At 41.9% G+C, this 15,764-nt stretch overlaps 1 protein-coding gene across 1 annotated transcript in view; it reads right to left on the bottom strand.

Moving 5' to 3' along the window:
• Positions 1-7,769, bottom strand: part of GABRA4 (gamma-aminobutyric acid type A receptor subunit alpha4) — a 47,706-nt gene extending 39,937 nt beyond the window's left edge. The window contains exons 1-2 of the mRNA XM_059844894.1: positions 7,508-7,769; positions 7,278-7,396 (exon numbers count right to left, since the gene is read on the bottom strand). Of these exons, the coding sequence (XP_059700877.1) occupies positions 7,278-7,396; positions 7,508-7,590 (202 nt within the window). The 5' untranslated portion in view covers positions 7,591-7,769. The remainder of the gene's footprint in view (positions 1-7,277; positions 7,397-7,507) is intronic.
• Positions 7,770-15,764: the final 7,995 nt, after the last annotated feature.

Genomic DNA, 15,764 nt, shown 5'->3' with positions numbered 1-15,764 from the left:
ATAGGAGAGAAAAGCCCAGCCACAGTTGCATGTAGAAATAGAAGAGATTCAATCACCACTGATCTCCCATAAGCACACTTTAAAAATTTATCCGGGATTGATTTATATACACAGATATTTATTTCATTTATCTCGAAATATTTCTGCAATCAGTTCTATAGAAGTGAAAAAATCATTTTCTCACATAGCTTTAATAAGAAAATAACAGGAAATTAGTCTTTGTTACTTAATAAGAAGAGAATACTGAATACTGCACTCAGTTCCTGAAGGAATCCCTTTCAGAAACTGAGTTCAATATTCAGGTCTCCCTCTTTACTGAGTAACAGAGACAAATGCCTGAATTCCTTTCAGGAACTGCTTTACCTGTTAGTCCTAAGAAACTAAATAGGAATAGTCCTTAAATAAACCCCAGACTTTTAAGTGTTTTTCCTCTGATGGAGTCTTTTCTTTAGCTCACAAAACACTGTAATTTTACAATCATACCAAATTGAGCAAAGGGACAGTTTTTCCTACAGGCATGAGCTGCTTCTCCTCAGACATCGACTTCTTTCATTTATTAAATGATTACAGCTTCATGGGCAACAGGCATTGCAACTTTGTGTTTTGGAGTTTCTCAGAAAGAAGGGGAAAGCTAAGATCAAGAAGCTAATCTCCAAATCAGCAAGCCTACAAGTTAATGCTATTTAGAAACACTATAGCAGCAGCACAAGACTAAAGCTATGTTTGAGGTCGCTCTCCAGTAACTGCTATACTGCTCTCAAATATTTATTAGTATGACCCATGAGAAAGAAGGAAGCAGGAACTCTCAGACAATTAGGAGGCCACAAAATAGTGTTTACTTTTGGTTGCTTGCCCAACATGATGGCAGAAGAGCGACAAAGCAGACGTGAAAATCACATTTCATTCCACTAGAAAATGGCAGATGAATGCGGATCTAGAGATACCTTAAACATCATAACAGTTATCCAGCTAGTACAGGCATACAAATCCTTGATTTGCAGCCAAAACCTTGGCCAAACAGTTCAGTGTCTGGTAGGAGCAAAGACAGTGAAGCTGATTATCTCCTTAATGCTTTCTCTCCAATTGCAGCCCTTTCATGCGCCACATCTTCCACCTACACTGGCCTTAACAGTTGTGAAATGACAAATCTTGGATTTTCTAGCACATCCCAGCACTTAATGCCAACCCAGGAGTATCTATGGCGACACCAATACCTACCTCTTATTCTTCTTGCTCTAGAAGAAAACATAGTTGGTAACAATAGCGGGGGTATAAATAGTGAGTCATGCAGCTGCCTCTTTTTTAAACTATTATTAATTGTGGGAATTCCTGTCAACGAGGAGGTGATCTGTAGTCACCTAACCTACTTTTACTGGTGATTTAAGCAGCCCTCCAAAACGAATGTGTTGCACCACTTAATCAACTCAGGCTCTGCAAGCAGAAGATCCTATTAGAATCCTTAACGCTCTATTACTGGCAATAAAATGCAGTGAGTTGTAAGAAGGCCAGTTAATTTTAAATATGACCATTTGGGCATACCCTTCAATGGATCTTCACAAAGTATCTATCCACCATAAATCTTCAGGAATGCTGAAGATCTATTTATATCATACTGGTGTGTATTTTTATGTCAATGAAATAGGAGGAGAGTCCTACACACTGCAGTGGGAACAGTTACGTCTGAATCACTGCTTGCAAGATAATATACTTTAAAGAAGCTCAGGCAAGATTAAAAGCAACCCCTGCAAAAAGCCAGAATAGTTCAGTGTTATAGATGTTACATGTGGGCTGAAGAAGTGATGCCAGGCCCCAACCCTGGGAAGAGGAGCACAAGAGAGCTCTCCCATGCATTTTATGTCAACATATGGGTTGAACTGCAGCACAGCTCCCAGTGAAAGACTTCGGGATCCATTATCCCTGCGTCTCCATAGGCAACTGTCACTGCAGAGATCCCTGCTGTATGTAAACACTCAAATCCTGCACAAGATTTCTGTATATTGCAAATTTTGTCATCAAGGGTCCCACAACTAATTGGAAACATTAACAAGCAAGCCTGTACAAAGGTTTCAACATACAAAGTGCAGTTATGCTGTGCAGCTATTGGTGCTATTATGAGATCAGTCCCAGGATATATAAACTACATAAAACCATATAACATCAGTTCCTACAGCTACATTTAAAAAAAAAAAAAAAGGTAGTTGCTACAGATTTTTTTTTAAATATAACTACGTGTGAAAGATTTGGTTTTTTCTCATTCCAAGTTCTTGCTGCCTGAATAGGGTTGACATTTTTTAAGGGAGGAAAAAAAAGAAAAAAAACCCCATCGTATATGTAAGAATTCTGCTCAGAAGCAAGAACTGGGTAGGGCATTTTTTAAAAAATTATTCAGAATTCAAACACATGGGCTACATTCTCTATCAAAAGACAATACAACAACCTTTGTCTCTATGTATGTTCATTCATCAGCATGTCTGAACCTGAAAAGGGAAAATATACCTCCAGAAATTAGGAGATTACTGTTTCTTTGCCTATTTATCAACAAAACATCTCTGCTGAGCCAGCCAGTAAGGCTGATACTGGTGCCAGTTTTCATGATGTGGACACCTGTCTACTAAGAACTGGACTAAGAATATCAGCTAATTTTATACAGATCACTGAACAACAGACAGATGGTAATGACTTCAAGCATTACTAACCGAGGCCAAATTCAAATCTGTCACCTACAGGTATCTAACACCATATCCTGTTAAGCTTTGAGTCATCAAATTTCACCAGCTGAGAAAGAATGGACAACTGCCGGGAAAAAAAAAGTGACCCACTTCCCTTTTCAATGCTCACTTCAAGTCCATTTGCAATCTAAATAGTAAAAATAAATTATAATATCTATTATGCTGAGCAATGGAACATTGAAGGTATGCCTGAGTTCCTAGTAAGAGCAAATAATCATGCAGATATTTTTATTTTCTCTAAAAACAGAAAATTGCCTTTGCACTTCAAATGTATTCTGTGTTTATTTTCTGACTAAAGTCCTGCATAGACAGGAAATGAAACTCTTCAGAAATGCTGTTCATCAGCTGAACAACACACAGACTAAAGGGGCACAGAATCCTTCTCCTACCCTTCCTAGGGGAGACAATGGCCAACATATTTAATTTTACCAAGTACTCAGCTGCACTACTGAGCTGCACTCAGTCACAAGATCATGAGAAAGAACACAAAAGGAGGAAGAAAAGAAAAAGGGAAATGGATGAACACAGTCCGATTCCTTCTATTCAGGAGTCAGCAGCGGATATGGCAATTTCCAAAGAGGAAGCCACGGACTGGCTAACACCAGTAGTTTTGAGTGAGACTCAAAACTTATGCCAGGTTCTATCTCACACAAATTAACAGAACTCAGGAAGGGAGAGGGCTCCATCTTTCACCAACTGATGGGCAACCACACCACAACACATCAGCAACAGGCTGCAGGCAATGCCACAGCTTGTGGCCAGTGGGTTTCACAGCCAACCTGAGAGCCTTGGGCAGGAGGCAAGTCACACACCACTTTCTTTCTTTCTTTGGTCTGGCCATATAATTGGCCATTAAAAGCAAGATGCCAGAGATCAGATGTCTGAAAGGCACAATTCATTAAAATTAGCAGATACACAGCAGCACACAGTCATCAGCTTCAGTCTCCTTATTCCTTCCTACATCTCTAAGTCCAGGTTTAAGTGTGATTAGTTACTCTATCATGAAAATTTCAAAGACACCAGTACATTTTTTTAAAGTTACATCCAATACAGGTTTGAATCAGCTCTTGCAGACCCTTGCTAATGTCAAGAATCACTCAGGTAAAGTCTGAAACCATGCAAGGGTTTAAAATGGCAAATCTGACCTAGACTTTTTACTTCAAGTGAATAAGGCTCCTTTCAAAGATTTTGGACTTCTATTGTCAGTTTGAAACTAATGACCAGAAAATAAGGTGATTTGCAGAGAAAATACAGCTTCTGAAACTTTCATGTAATACACAAAATTTTAAAAGCAGATGAAAACTATAGACAGGGTTTAGCTAGAAATGCTTCTACTTCAAACTTTTACAGCTGAATCAAAATAGTACTCTGGTAGTACGCTCGAAGTTTTCCAGCAGATGATGATTTTAATTAATGACACTACAAGCAGCTTCTGTAAAAACACTGTTTTTATAGAGTGGTTTTGACCACAAAACCTACTTGGATTATAAATTGCATGCAGAAATTCAGGATAAGGATATAACAGGTCATACAGTGTAGGGAATGAACTAACTTCACTTCCATCACACTATTTTCAAACATCATACAGCATTACTTTACTCATTAGTCCATAAATACCTTCCATCTACTCAAATTCAAAACTCTTATGCATTTAAAGTTTTCCTGACAGCAGTTGCAGGGTTTTTTTTCTTTCCTACATGAAACTGCCCATTCTGCTTTATTTCATTCAATTTCTAGGTAACATTTCTTTGCTACTCTCTTTAGATTCTCCCCCTGACTCAATTTAATGAGAACTTTCACTTAAATGGTCTGTAGTAACCTTTTAAATAAACCCTTCTGGTTTTGTTTTTCACGCTACCAAGCCTCGCAGTGCCTAGTAAGGTGACAGCAACTTTTAAAGTTTATTAAATTCATTTCATAAAGTGAACTTATAATTCAAGGTGTCAATGCATAACTACCACCAAGAGAAGCTTCCACATAGTCCACTAGGGTTCAGAAGTCTCCCAGGAGACCACGTCCACGTTTGTACGTGCTGAGGCAATTTGACTTCTCCTCCAAAACTACCAACATTTGTGAAAATTTATGATAGTATGGAGAATATTGATCCAGTTGTAGGAAATTTCCAAAATCAAACATTTTCTGCTTTGCTCTGCATGTCAATTATCTTCATGTATTTTTATTTGTGGTAATGCTGTAACATGCCAGCAAAATTCAGAATTTGGCTACTTCCCTGAGTCTGATTTTAAACATAATTTGTGCCAGAATTAGAAATATTTTCATCAATTTGAAGTTTAAAATCAGCATCAGTCAGTCCTCTGCGAGGCCTTTTGTTCTTAAAATAAAACCTTCATTTCATTTCAGGCCCTGTGAAAACTAGATGGTGAATCAGCTTCAAGAAGAAAACAAAAATAAGTATTCTACTGTTCATCAGAAAGTGATGTAGCTTTAACATTACCAAAACACACTGTACTTTCCATCTCTGAATATTCCCATCCCCTCTGACATTTTGTTTGCAATGCTATAAAATAGTGAGTGACCCACTTTCAAGAGAAAAATCCCACTTCTGATAAAAATTTATCAGGAAAAAGCACCAAAATATAGGTAAAAGTTGATTTTTATATTCTCCATTTCAAGAAATAGTCTGTAGTTATTACTCCGAGCAATGTCAAAAAGTGAAATCTGATTGATTACAGAAATTTCTTTCTTTGGTTGGTTTTGTTGTTTGGTTTTTTTTAATCCAAAGTTGTTCTTCCCAAATCAGGTGTAGATAATTTTCACTGCAAAGACCTAGGGAGGCAAGCATCACTTTTAAAACCAAAGCATTTTCCCCCCATTTTTTACTTAGAAGTTCAAAACTCAAAGATGAGTGGTTAAATGTTAACCATAGACATGGTTATGAGGAAGGAAGAAGCAAAATAACATCCATTTTGTGAAATATTGGCCCAGAGGTGTTTTCCCCAGGCTGAAATCTGAGTTTCTGCCTCCCTTTCTCATTTACTTCAATATTCCCAATGTGAAAGTTCAAAAAGATACAATGAACTTTTTCTCCTTGGTTGCGTTTTGCTGAAAGTCTTCCACACTTGCAGGGGAAAAATACCTACTCTTGCAAAACATCCTGCAAAGGACAACTCTATTAAAATAAAAATCACCATATATTACATATTTAGTAGTTGTTTAATTTTGGAAATCTGATAATGCTCATAAAGCATCTTTGCTAGATGACTAATTAGTTGGCATTCAACCTAAAATGATGCCAAACTTAGCACTTCTCTTGTACGCGTGCAGAAGTGTCTGTAACCTCTCCACAAAGACTAAATTGCAAAAAACTATCAGTTCCCAATGACTCCTCCGGGTGTTAACAAATTTAGCTTCCTTCTCACTTGATGTGTAAGCTAACTTAAGAAGGCCTCATTTATTCCACACACTCAAAATAATAAGAGTGGTCCATGGGTGCCAGGTGCTGTCCTTTAACAAACACGATCATGCATGTGAGAGCACTGCATATGGCAGGTGGGGAATGTGCTGGCATACATGTCAGTGTGGATGGATCACATGTATGGAGAAGGTACTTCCAGAGGAGGAAGAAAGTATTTTGCAACATAAACCTACGCAAGGATCTCATTCAATTCTGTATTGGAAGAAGCCTATAAAAACCTCATTACAGCTTTGAGAATCATGAAAAGGTCTGTAGCATTATTTTATAAATATTTAAATATTATTTTTACTTTCAAATTTGCATTTTTAATACCTTCATTCCAGATTACAAAATAAACTTTCATTTTGCCTGGATCTTAATGATTTTTGGTTTCAAGACCCTACACAAAAACATCAAAATCATAAAGAACAGCAAGTCCGGCTTCTTCAGCATCACAAAACTGCATCTTAACAGCCTGGGGAAAGGAAGAGGCCCAAAACCCTCACGCACAGAGCACAGGTGAAGGCAAATTTAAAACCCCGCCACGTCTAATTTTTATACAGCAATTAAGCCTACTACTTCTACATCAAACCTGGAATTTCAGCAACTGTGGTAAAGAACTGGTGCCTGAGCTCTGATTTTCATTAACTGGGGGGAACAGAATCCATCAGACCTAACCTCCTAGGCTGGTAAAAGTACACTTGTTTCTATTAGGACCCGATCGTGGCATTTACGGGTCAAAACCTGCCAAGAACGAGAAGACTCTGGATGTTAGACAGGTCACTCCGTCCCCACCAAGCCAACGCATACCGGCTTCAGTGCTTATTTTTTCCTCCAGCGCAGCAGCAGCCGCCCGAGCCCGGGATGTGGGCAGAGCAGCAAAGCGGGGGCTGAGCCCGGGACCGCCCCAGCGGGGTCCCCACGGCCGGGACTGCGCAGCACCCCCCGGGCTTTCGGGCCAGGCGCTGCCTCGCTGCCGGCCCCTCCCGGAGGGCTCGGTCCCCGGAGCACGGAGTGGGGACACACCCCCACGTTTTCGGTCAGCAACGGGTCGGTCCGAGCGGTGAGCGCTGCGTCCCCCGCCCCAGCCCAGCGACCCCCCGCCCGCCGCTGGCACCGCGCCGCCACCGTACCCCCGAATCCCGGTCGCAGCCGGTTGTCATAGCCATCCAGGAGGCTGTTCAGGATGCTGGTAAAATTCTCCGGCCACAATTTCTCCTCTTTTTTGATCTGCCCTGGCGGCCCGGTGAGACTGCGAGGCAAAGAGGGAGCGGGTGAGCGGAGCCGCCGGGAGCCCGCGGGGAGCAGCGGCACCGGACCGGCCGCCCGGGTCCCCCGGCGCCGCCGCCGCCGGGCTACTCACCAGGTCGCCAGGCACAGGCAGTGCAGGAGGGCGATGGAGAGACCCGAGGACATGGCGATAGCTGGCTCCTTGGCAGAAACCATCTTTGCATGCCATACTTCACGCCTGGGCACGTTAAACGCCTTGTCCGGGGCGGGGAGGGGGACGCGGGGCCCGGCGGGGGGGCGGCTGCCCCCGGCGGTCCCACATGCGCGGCGCCCCGGTTGCCAAGCGCCCGGCACGGGCGGAGGAGCGGCGAGCGAGTTTCCCCGCACCGTTAACTCTCTCGGGGCAACAGGCGCCGGTCCCCGCCGCTCCCCCCGCTCCCGCCCCCGCCCCGCCCCGCCCGCGGCCCCGCGCTCCGCCCCGCGCTCCCCTCCCGGCCCGGCCGGCGGCCGCCGCTGCCACCGGTGGCGGTGCGGAGGTGGGGTGACAGTGCGGGAACGGCGGCCGGGGGCGTCGCGGGGGTGACCGCGCTGGCGGAGCCTCCGCTCGTCCCGATCGCCTCTGCACCCCGCGAGGGGAACAAAACCGAGAGCGGGGGCGGGCGGAGGCGAATAATTTCCCAGCGAGGAGGGCTTGGGAGCAGGAGGGTCTCTCCGTTCCGGTAGGAGAGGAGCTGGCAGGAGAGAGGTACGAAGAGGAGGTGAAGGAAAGCTTTGACTTCAAGGTTAAAACAGAGCGCGCCCAAAACAGATGGAAGCAAGTGGGTTATCCCAGGTTTCTAAAAGCAAAAAAAAGCCAGAATAAGGGAATCGTTTCACATTATATCTGATTTTTTTTTCTTTTTTTCTTTTCTTATCCATTCCTATAATTAGGAAACATGATTTGGTGACCCAAAAAAATTCCATTATGCAAGGTCCAAGGGATTCTGAAGAATTACAGTAAAATCCACTCAGAAGTGTTGTTAGTCTGTCACAAACTATTGGGATGGTTGGGTGGAGGGGGAAGACTAGGGGAAAGGAAGAGAAGGGGGGGTGTTCCACAAGCGGTAAGTATTGGCAATAAACAACTTGTTCTTCTAAACAAGTGTGCTGGGGAGACAATCTCTGAGGTTTGAAAATCAATGTGCATGTCAGTTTTAATGAGGGTGGTGAAATTTATCATGCACATAGGGCAGGTATTTTAATTGACTCAATGACTACATGTCTTTTACTGTCAATGCCGACAGGAAAAACTCTTTCTTCCTTGCTAACTACAGTATCTTTTAGCACTGAAATGCCTGATTATCTTCAAAACCACTCTACTCTTGAAATCTTCCTGATTGTGCTTCAGAGCTTGCTCCAGCTAGGGTGCCCTTTGCTGATTTGTTTGAAAAACAATTAAAGCTGTGCTTGAAATCCATTTAGCCTGCTGACGCTGTTTATCTTTCAAAAACTCTGTCTAGGCAGTCAGTTCTGCTTCCAATTTTAAAAGCCCTATTCAGGCCTCTGCAGATTACTAGTCTGCTTCCTGAGATTTTGACAAGGATCCTCATCTCCTGACTGCTTTACAGGATTCTGATCTGACTGCCTTAGTGGAATGACAAATGTGCTGCCAAAACGTCACCGAGTGGGGCCGCCTGCCTATGGAGCATACACGCTCTGTGCAGTATTTACAGACCTGGGCAGCACAGACGGCAGGATGTCATGCCAAGGTCACTTCAGCTCTTGTGATGAGGCTCTGTTAAATTCCACACCCAGGTTAAAACCAGCACAACGGACAGAGTCCACTGCTCTGTCTCCATTAGCAATCTGATCAGGAACAACAGAAGGATGGATGAACAGCTCTTCAGAAGTTTAATTTCACCAGAGTCAGATAAATTTCTCTGGGTTAATCAGCCCCTCGGGATCTTCTGTAAAGTGTTGTGATTTGTTTCTCTGGATCAATCTTCTGCTCAAGCATAGACTATGCCAGGGGGATACTGAGAACTCACCTCCAGTAAAGAGAGTGTCAAGTTTTTCTCCCTTGAAATAAAAAGTAGACCCTTATTGAAAATATTTCCTAGTGAGATTATCTTATATAGGGATACCTCAGTTAAATTTTGCTGACAGAAGTGAAACTCAAAAATGAAAGTGAGGGCAATAGAGGGTAATTGAGAACTAGGCAGAATCCTGCTGGCTAGTCACAAACTTGGAGCAAAACATGGCTCTGTGGCACTGTCACTTACTGCAGCTGCTGAAGAAGAAAATAAACACCCAGGCAGAGCTGGGGACACCCTTGGGTTTAGATTGTTTTAATATCTTCTGGATATGTATAGACACCTGTGTGAGCTGAAATAGAAAATCTGGTGGTATTCACCAGTAACCATCTCAGCACATGAACGTCGTGAGAAATGCTATCGCACAACACCCTCTCAAAGCCATGCCTGGAGTCAGTAGTTCTGCTACAGCTAGAAATCAAAGAAATTCTCCCTTTCATCAATTCTAGGAACTGAGCTGGTCTTTGAATGATTTCCAAGTTCTTCAGAACAAAGAACAGTGTTATTGATACTTTTTGTCTCTTCAGTACAGGTACTTCAGTGAGGTAACTGAAGTAACATTCAGTAAAAGTAACATCAGGTTATAAGATTCGTGGACATGCCATGCAAGGGCAAGAAATACTCATGGCTTCTAAAAAGATGCTCATGTTGTTTTCTCTCAGAAAATGTAGACATAGTGCCCTCCTGTCACACCAAGCCTTGGGTTTCTGGGTGCCACAGGGCTGCATTTACTCCCTACAGGTGCTACAACTAAATGAAAATTCACTTTGTATAAATTTAGAAAATTGATTCTAAAACACCTCAGATTCATGGGTTGCTAATGTCTCCCTTAAATCCAGCAATGATTATCAAGAAACCCATAAGATTAGTACCAAAACCAGACTGTTGTCCTTGATATCTGAAAAACTGTATCATTTACAGATTGATGAAGCATTTACAAAACTAGTCTTGAAGGAAAACGGAGCTTAAAGCAGTTCAAAATAACAGTAAACAGTCCTGTGTTTATTACTTCTGATATATGCATTGCCCTGCTAAATTTCAATGTTTTCTGAATTAGAACTTAAGAGCTATTCTGGGGTTTTTTTGCTAATGTATTTGTAGCATAAACACACAGAAACTCCAGAGGTTCTTCTTTGTCACCAGCAGATGTATGCTGTTTTCAAAAGTACTGCTTCAAATGGGCTTTGATCTCTTCACAGAATATCTGGGTTATATCCTCTCTCTAAAATAACTTGATGACTCCAAGAAGGATTTAGTGGTCACAGGCTGGATTGATGGTCCCCAAAAGTGTTTGCTGAATTCAGCATTTTCCCAGCTTCTCCAGCTTTTACCACCAATTCTTCCAAGATTTCTCTGAAGAAATCTCACCCATCGGGGACTATTGTAAGAAGGGGACTATTTTTGCCAGGCTCCATATGCTCAGAAAGCACTTGAATTTTTTAAATAGAATTTTTTTTTCTGTCCCTCTACTGATGTATCCTACTAATGATTTTTGATGAAGCAGACATTCTGGCCAAGCCTCAAAAGAAGGTTTATCCAAAGCTATGGATTTTAAATACAGCTTAACCATTTTTTATTTCTTACAACACAGAGAAGCAGATTTTCTTATCACCCTTCCCATTTCTACTTTACAATCAGATTAAGCTGAAAGAAAAAGGAAGTTAGTTATTTTCTTGTGTTAATCATTATCTAACCTTTACAGCGTTTTTACTTTTTGGTTTTGCTGCTTTTTTCCCCTCTCTGTAAACCATAGGCTCTATCAACACTACAGGTTGTATAGGTAAATCATAGGTTCCATCCTGTCCTCCAGCAGATTTAATTATTCAGCTGATTTTTACCTGATTTAGTTTTGGCATCAAATCCATGAAGACAGACAAGTTAAGATTAAAAAGGCTGTGAAAATCTTTAATGCCCAGCTATATGTTGCATAGTTAAAAACCTCTAACTCTTAGAAAAGAGAAGATAAAACTGGGATCACTGCCAAGTATCTCAATGTTTCGTTATCTCAATAGGTAAGTCATTGATTTCTTGGATTTTTTAGTGTCTATCCCAATCAGTAGAGTTTCTTACAATCTTGAACAAACAACTTGTCTTCACATACATCCTTTTTAAAAAAATCAGGGGCTGAGTATGCATTCTTTGGAAATGCATACCCCTGATCCCGATTTTTGGCAAATGACCAAGAAAATATATGGATACCTTTACTGTACTAAATAAAGGGTCTTTCATTCCCTTCTTCTCCAACATCCACACTGATTAAAAATATCAGGGAAACTTGCATGTCTTGGCTTTATCAAAACTTTGATCTGGAGTTCAGGGCAAGTCTGTACCACCTGTTCAGGGAAGTGTTTTCAGTCAGGGAGGATACCAGGACACTGTGGGCCTTGACCACACCTCTAGTGATGTGTTTATGGTTAAGGAATGTAGATTTTAGGTCTATTGATTGAAACTTAAGTTCTGCTCTGGGAACAGTAAGATAATAAGAACAGTAAGATAATAAGCTCTTTCTGGGTCTTCTTCCAGTTACAGCTTTCCCTGTAGTTCCCTTTCCTGATGTAGTTTTAGAAGTTTTCTTTCCAGTTCCTATTTCAGTATCTGATCACAAAGTTTGTACCTACACACTTGCCTCTCTAGAGAACTTATATGCTAGCTAAACAAGACTAAGTAAGGACTGGATACAAGAAAGTACTGTTATTTCTGTTTTGCTGGGAATAGAGGCACCAAAAGCTTAAGTGGTAATGCAATACAATGTATGAAATGTAACTGCTTCCAATATAAGAAATTTGCAGCAGAACATGAGATTAATTTCAGTCTGCTGTGTCCCAGGTCAGTTTTCTAGTCACATCCTCACCTGTCTTTTCAGAGCACAGCATAAGCTCTATGTAAAACTGAACTTCCAGCTGGCCCAGCTTTGCTTCACTTCCATGGCCAGAACTCCTACGAAACTGCAGGAGCTGATGCCGACATGCATTTAGCTGTGTATTTTTTCCTCTGACATATGGTATTTACAAGACTGCTCTACAGTACCATGGTTATTTTAACACATATGTCCTTGATTGCTTGGAATAAGACTAGAAAATCCTTTGATTACCAAATATATATACACACACATGCATATATTGCTATTACTGATTGCAAGAAGATTTATATGGATTATAGTGATTGACACATGGATGTTTAAGGAGGTAAACTGTGAGCTTCATATTTAAGGGGACCTCTCAGTGTTTGTGGAAGCATTCACTGCAGGAACTGCAATTTGGGGCAAAAAGTGTTGTAACCAAGAACGCACCAGAGGATTCCTGTGCCTTCATTTCTACTTTCTCATCTGACCCCAATACTTTCCTGGCACACACACTCATATAATTTGGCACATCACTGACCCACGTCACATGTACAGCCAGGGCCATCAGGACAAGTTGTAGTCATGTCCTCATGGGCAAAGTGGGGAATCAATGAGATCTCCTGATTTCTGTCTCTAAAATGGGCATCCCCAGAAAAACAAGATAAGAAAACCCTCTTCATGCAGGGGGAAATGCAGATGTTCCTATAAGCAATACAAATCTGTCTCTCCTTCATTGAGGTGAAGGACATGGCAGCTAAGGTTGTGGGGAGGAATTTTGTAAGATACTGCCCTGTATCTTGCCCTTCCCTGTCAGGGCTCCCACATTTAATACAATATGTGTCAAAAAATTTTGGTTGCCATGAGCAAAAGTTGTACACTTCCTGCAGCACTCAGAAGTGACAGGCAGGGCAGAGAGGGGCAGGGGGATGGGGCAGGGGAAATTTGGGGGGGCTGCCATAGCTCACATGGAGAGGAAGGCTGGATGCTCCCACTTGCAGTCTCCTTCAAATTCCTGCTTTCAGGCAGAGCCTGCTGCTCTGCCTACTGGTTTTAAGACAGTTGCATCCTGCTGCTGGCAACTGCTGCCAGAAGGAACAAGAGAGAAGATGTACCAACAAACTGCCTTCCTGGAAGGCTTCATTGTTCCCAGTCATTACATGTCAACTAATCCCAGAAGTATATGAGTCATGGGCAGATACCTGGGGAATGACTTAAATATTCCTTGGAAGGCACAGCTGTTGCCACATTGGCAACAGCTCTCATGATTTTCTCCCGGCCTTCCTGGTTCCTGGCTTCCACCAAAGGAGGAGGAGCCTCATTTTTCTTTAAAAGGAGGGAAGGAAAGAGTTGCAAAGTCGCTGGATTGTATAATGCCAGGAAAAACCTGAAAATTTGACCTAGATGAAAATTTGACTAATTTTCTACACAAGTACTGCATAAAGAACCCAAAGTCCTGCAGGCAGGTAGGTAAAACTGAAACTTCTGAATCTCATGAGCCCTGTGGGGCTGACATCCGGTTCTCAAAAGTCTAGCAGTACTTAAGAGGCCCTGTTTATGCTGCTCTTCCCTCATGTTGCCATGCTGGGGTGTTGGCAAACTGTGCTCAATACCACCTCTTCACTGACAATGATGTTCAGCTAAGAACTTTGCATTGGTTTGGTTTACTTCTCAACACTGCTCCCTTTGCTGACATCAAGCACGCACAGTAACAGACTTTCCTTTCTACCTTGAAAGAGCTACATCCTTCATAACATTTGGGGAAATATAATGGCAGCAGAAGAAGCAAGGAATGCAGTCATTCAAAAGTGTTCTGCATCCACCTTCTCACAAGAGATAGTTCATATAGTGATACACCAAATACAGCCAAACCTTCCTTATAATGAGAGCATTTTTGTACTGAATAATAATATCAGTGTTAGGTAGAGAATATTCCCTTTCACATATTTTAGTATAAAAGCAAACAGAATGATTGGGGGGATAATGCAAATAGAGCTGCCAAGCAGACTGGCCCAGAGGTAAACAGCTGAACAAATTGGTGTTTAGACCTGTAAGGTCTGCTAACAAAAGCAAAATTTGCCACAGTGGCAATACACTAAAGCTACAAAAGACACACAACTAGTCTGCTCTTCATTACCATCTGGTGGTTGCTGCATGGAGTGGCATTACTCACATCTCAAAGTTACTGAGGAAAAATTTAATATCCTCAGAAAGGAAAGGAAAGTAGCAGCAGTGGGCTGCACAAGGGGGGTGGTCGTGTTTTATAGGCATCAATACAAAGTCATCAGGCAAAGAAAACACTGTAAAGATAAGCAGGTAGAAAAGAGAAAAAATGAAGAAGTACTTCTCTCAAGTATTTTGAGGTGTACCTGAGTATCATTTGCAAGGAGCTGAGAGCTGCTTGGGAGGCACAGTGTGCTGCTCTGTCCTGCTGACAGCAGTGGCTGCTAAGATAATTTGACAAGATAAGATATTTGTTAGCTGCTTTCCATAACTAGTTCCCAGATCCTCACTACTGTCCCAGAGAGGTATTTTACAGTGCTAGCCTAGCAGGGGGCCATGTCCTCAGTGGTAAGCAAGAGGAAGTTAATCCCATTCTACAGCAACATGGGGAGCTAGCTCACCTCTTGCACAGTGAATAGCCTCTGTATCTATCCACTGTATAGTCTCTACCCCTTCCCACACAATGATTCCCACACAAAGGGATATTGCAGTGTAATTCAGCTTGGAAGTGACTTTTCAAAGTCATTGGTCCAAACTTCTCAAAGCACAGCCAGCATTGAAGTAGACCAGGTAGGTCCAGGGCCTCTGAGGAGTTCCTCACCCTTTTAAATCTTCCTGGAGTATTTCTTATCCTTGAAGGATTTCTTATGAAGGGAGGGTAGTCTGCTCCTATACAGAGTAAAAGAAGTAAACTAATTTACAAAGTGCAATGCCCTTTTGCTTTTACCCAAGTGTATAAATCAATAGGTAATTGAGGTGCAGTGACAAGTCCACTCTAAGTGGTTTACGAGGGTACCAATACAATCTCCTGGGCACAGTCACAGAGTGTGCTACTTTGTGTACACCATGGGGTTAATCCAGTGCTGCTGCAGCATTTCATGTCTTATGTACTAGATTGAATATTTCAAGAACAGCATGAAAAAGATCATTATTATAATTATAAAATTCAGAGGGCATAATGCACTTAAAAACAGAATTAGTATTATACCTCAGTTACTTTTTACCTTTAAAGATGCACTCTTCAGATCCTTTCTCAGCTCTGCCATTGAATTCTGTGACCTTGGATAAGTCATTTAGGACAAATCTTCTAACAAGTGTAGCTCAGTCTACATGCATCAATTTATACATAAGACTGCCACAGACCTTGTGGAGGTGAATACCCAAATCTGCATTTAAAATTTTCATCCCCACACCTCCATGTCTGAATTTCCTCTTCTTCAAATTTTAGAAAAGCCTTCCATATTTGAACAGATATT

The sequence above is a fragment of the Haemorhous mexicanus genome, chromosome 4 (genome assembly GCF_027477595.1).
Source record: "Haemorhous mexicanus isolate bHaeMex1 chromosome 4, bHaeMex1.pri, whole genome shotgun sequence".
NCBI lineage: Eukaryota > Metazoa > Chordata > Aves > Passeriformes > Fringillidae > Haemorhous > Haemorhous mexicanus.
This window is presented reverse-complemented; position numbering and strand designations above follow the sequence as displayed.